The 1719-nt window shown below is 39.8% G+C and overlaps 2 protein-coding genes across 2 annotated transcripts; both read left to right on the top strand.

The window, feature by feature from the left end:
* TM35_000531090 (uncharacterized protein) lies at positions 1-417 on the top strand (the record flags this gene model as incomplete). Its single annotated transcript, XM_029030694.1, has 1 exon — positions 1-417. A coding segment is annotated over one exon (417 nt), but the record flags the coding sequence as incomplete, so codon positions are not given.
* Positions 418-1274: 857 nt separating this feature from the next.
* TM35_000531100 (uncharacterized protein) lies at positions 1275-1718 on the top strand (the record flags this gene model as incomplete). Its single annotated transcript, XM_029030695.1, has 1 exon — positions 1275-1718. A coding segment is annotated over one exon (444 nt), but the record flags the coding sequence as incomplete, so codon positions are not given.
* Position 1719: the final 1 nt, after the last annotated feature.

The raw sequence follows: 1719 nt of genomic DNA on the forward strand, positions 1-1719 counted from the left end.
GCGAGAACGGAATCAGGAAATAATGGTGGATCCAATTCTGGCAGTGAACAGAATACTGTTGGCTCTCTCACTGCAGAAGAACCCAATGCTAATAGTGAAGAACAGAAGTCTGAAAATACTCCAAGTTCCCCCAACGAGAATGATACGCAAGGTACTAACGATGCAGGCAACAGTAGTGCTGTACAGTCTCAAGGAAGTACAGACACAGAATCTAAACCTGAGAATGATACTACACCCAATACTAATGAGGAATCAACCACCACCACCACCACCACCACAACCACAACACTTCCTCCTGAACCCATAAACAACAAGAAGGGTGATGCAGACAGCAGCAGCAGCAGTATCAGCAGTTCTGTGTGGGTGCGTGTACCACTACTGATTGTGGTTACACTGGCCTGTATTCTTGTGTGCTGATTGTAACGGTGGTGGTGTGGTGTGACTCAGGTCATCCTTTGTTTTCTTTTTCTTTTCTTGCATGCATCCCTACAGTCTAACTAATCTTCCACCTGTTGGGATTTCTTTTCTTTTTTTTGTTTCTTAATGTTATTGTGTTTTGTTTGTTGTTTTTGCTCTCTCTGTGCTTTTATCCTATAATAATTATTATTGCTACTCCATTGTGTGTATGTGTGTTTTCTTGGAGACTCTCTCTCTGTGTGTGCCTCTGGGCTTGCACTGTAATGATAATGATGATGAACTGCTTTTTGCAGTGAAAAGAAAAGAAATAATAATAACAGATGAATATTTATATTTATAATTGCGTATATACACACATATAGACTTACACCCATAGTTGGTGTATATTTCTGTGTTTACTGGGTAAATTGGGCTAATGGTTAATATCTGTTTTTTTTTTTTTGCTTTTGTGTTGTTTATTGTTGTATGTGTTTTTTGCTCTGTACTTTTATGGTGATATGCTTTCTGCAGAAACAAAAAAGAATAACAGATACACTTGTACTCATTATTGCATAAGAATTCAAACATAACCGAATTTCTCTTTTGATTTTGTTGTTTTGTGTGGGCCGATGTTTTTCCATTTAATTTCTTTTTTTTCCAGTTTGCTTGTGGTTCTTTGAGTGGTGTCGATTTAATGGAATCTTTATTCTTCGTAATGATCGTTATTTTGTTTTGTGTATGTGGGCGTGGTAACTCATATTTTGTTTTTTTACGCTGTATTTCATTGTTTAACTATTTGTCTACGATGACTTTTTTCTCCCTTGTTATGTATTTCCTTAACCAGTTCAGCTGCCTAAAAAGAAAAGGTAAGTCTTGCCATGATGCTGCGACGCGTGTTTTGTTTTCTGGTTTTGCTTCTTAGCATTACCTGTGTGTGTGTAGCGAACGAGGAGACTAAAGAAGAGGCACCTGGTCTTGCTGCTCATCCTAATCCACTCCCATCTTCGGGTGATCTTCCTTCTGGTTCTCCTGCTACTTGTCCTAGTGATGCTGATGGTGGTAGTAATGCTGGTTGTCCTCCTGAGAGTCCTAATGAGTCTTGTTCTCCTAATTCTTCTGCTTCTGCGGGTGCTCTACCTCAATGTACTGAATCTACAGCAAAGGGACCAGCTACAGCTGAAACGCAAATACCTGTTGATGGTCGTGTAGGTGAAACTGGTAAACAAGGCCGTGGTGATGCAGTTGCTAATCCCTCTCACCGTATTGCTGAACCTGGTAACGATAATGGTGAAGCAGGTTCCAATGGTTCTCCTGGAAATAAAG

Source organism: Trypanosoma theileri (genome assembly GCF_002087225.1).
Source record: "Trypanosoma theileri isolate Edinburgh chromosome Unknown TM35_Tth_53_V1, whole genome shotgun sequence".
In the NCBI taxonomy this organism is placed as follows: Eukaryota; Euglenozoa; class Kinetoplastea; order Trypanosomatida; family Trypanosomatidae; genus Trypanosoma; species Trypanosoma theileri.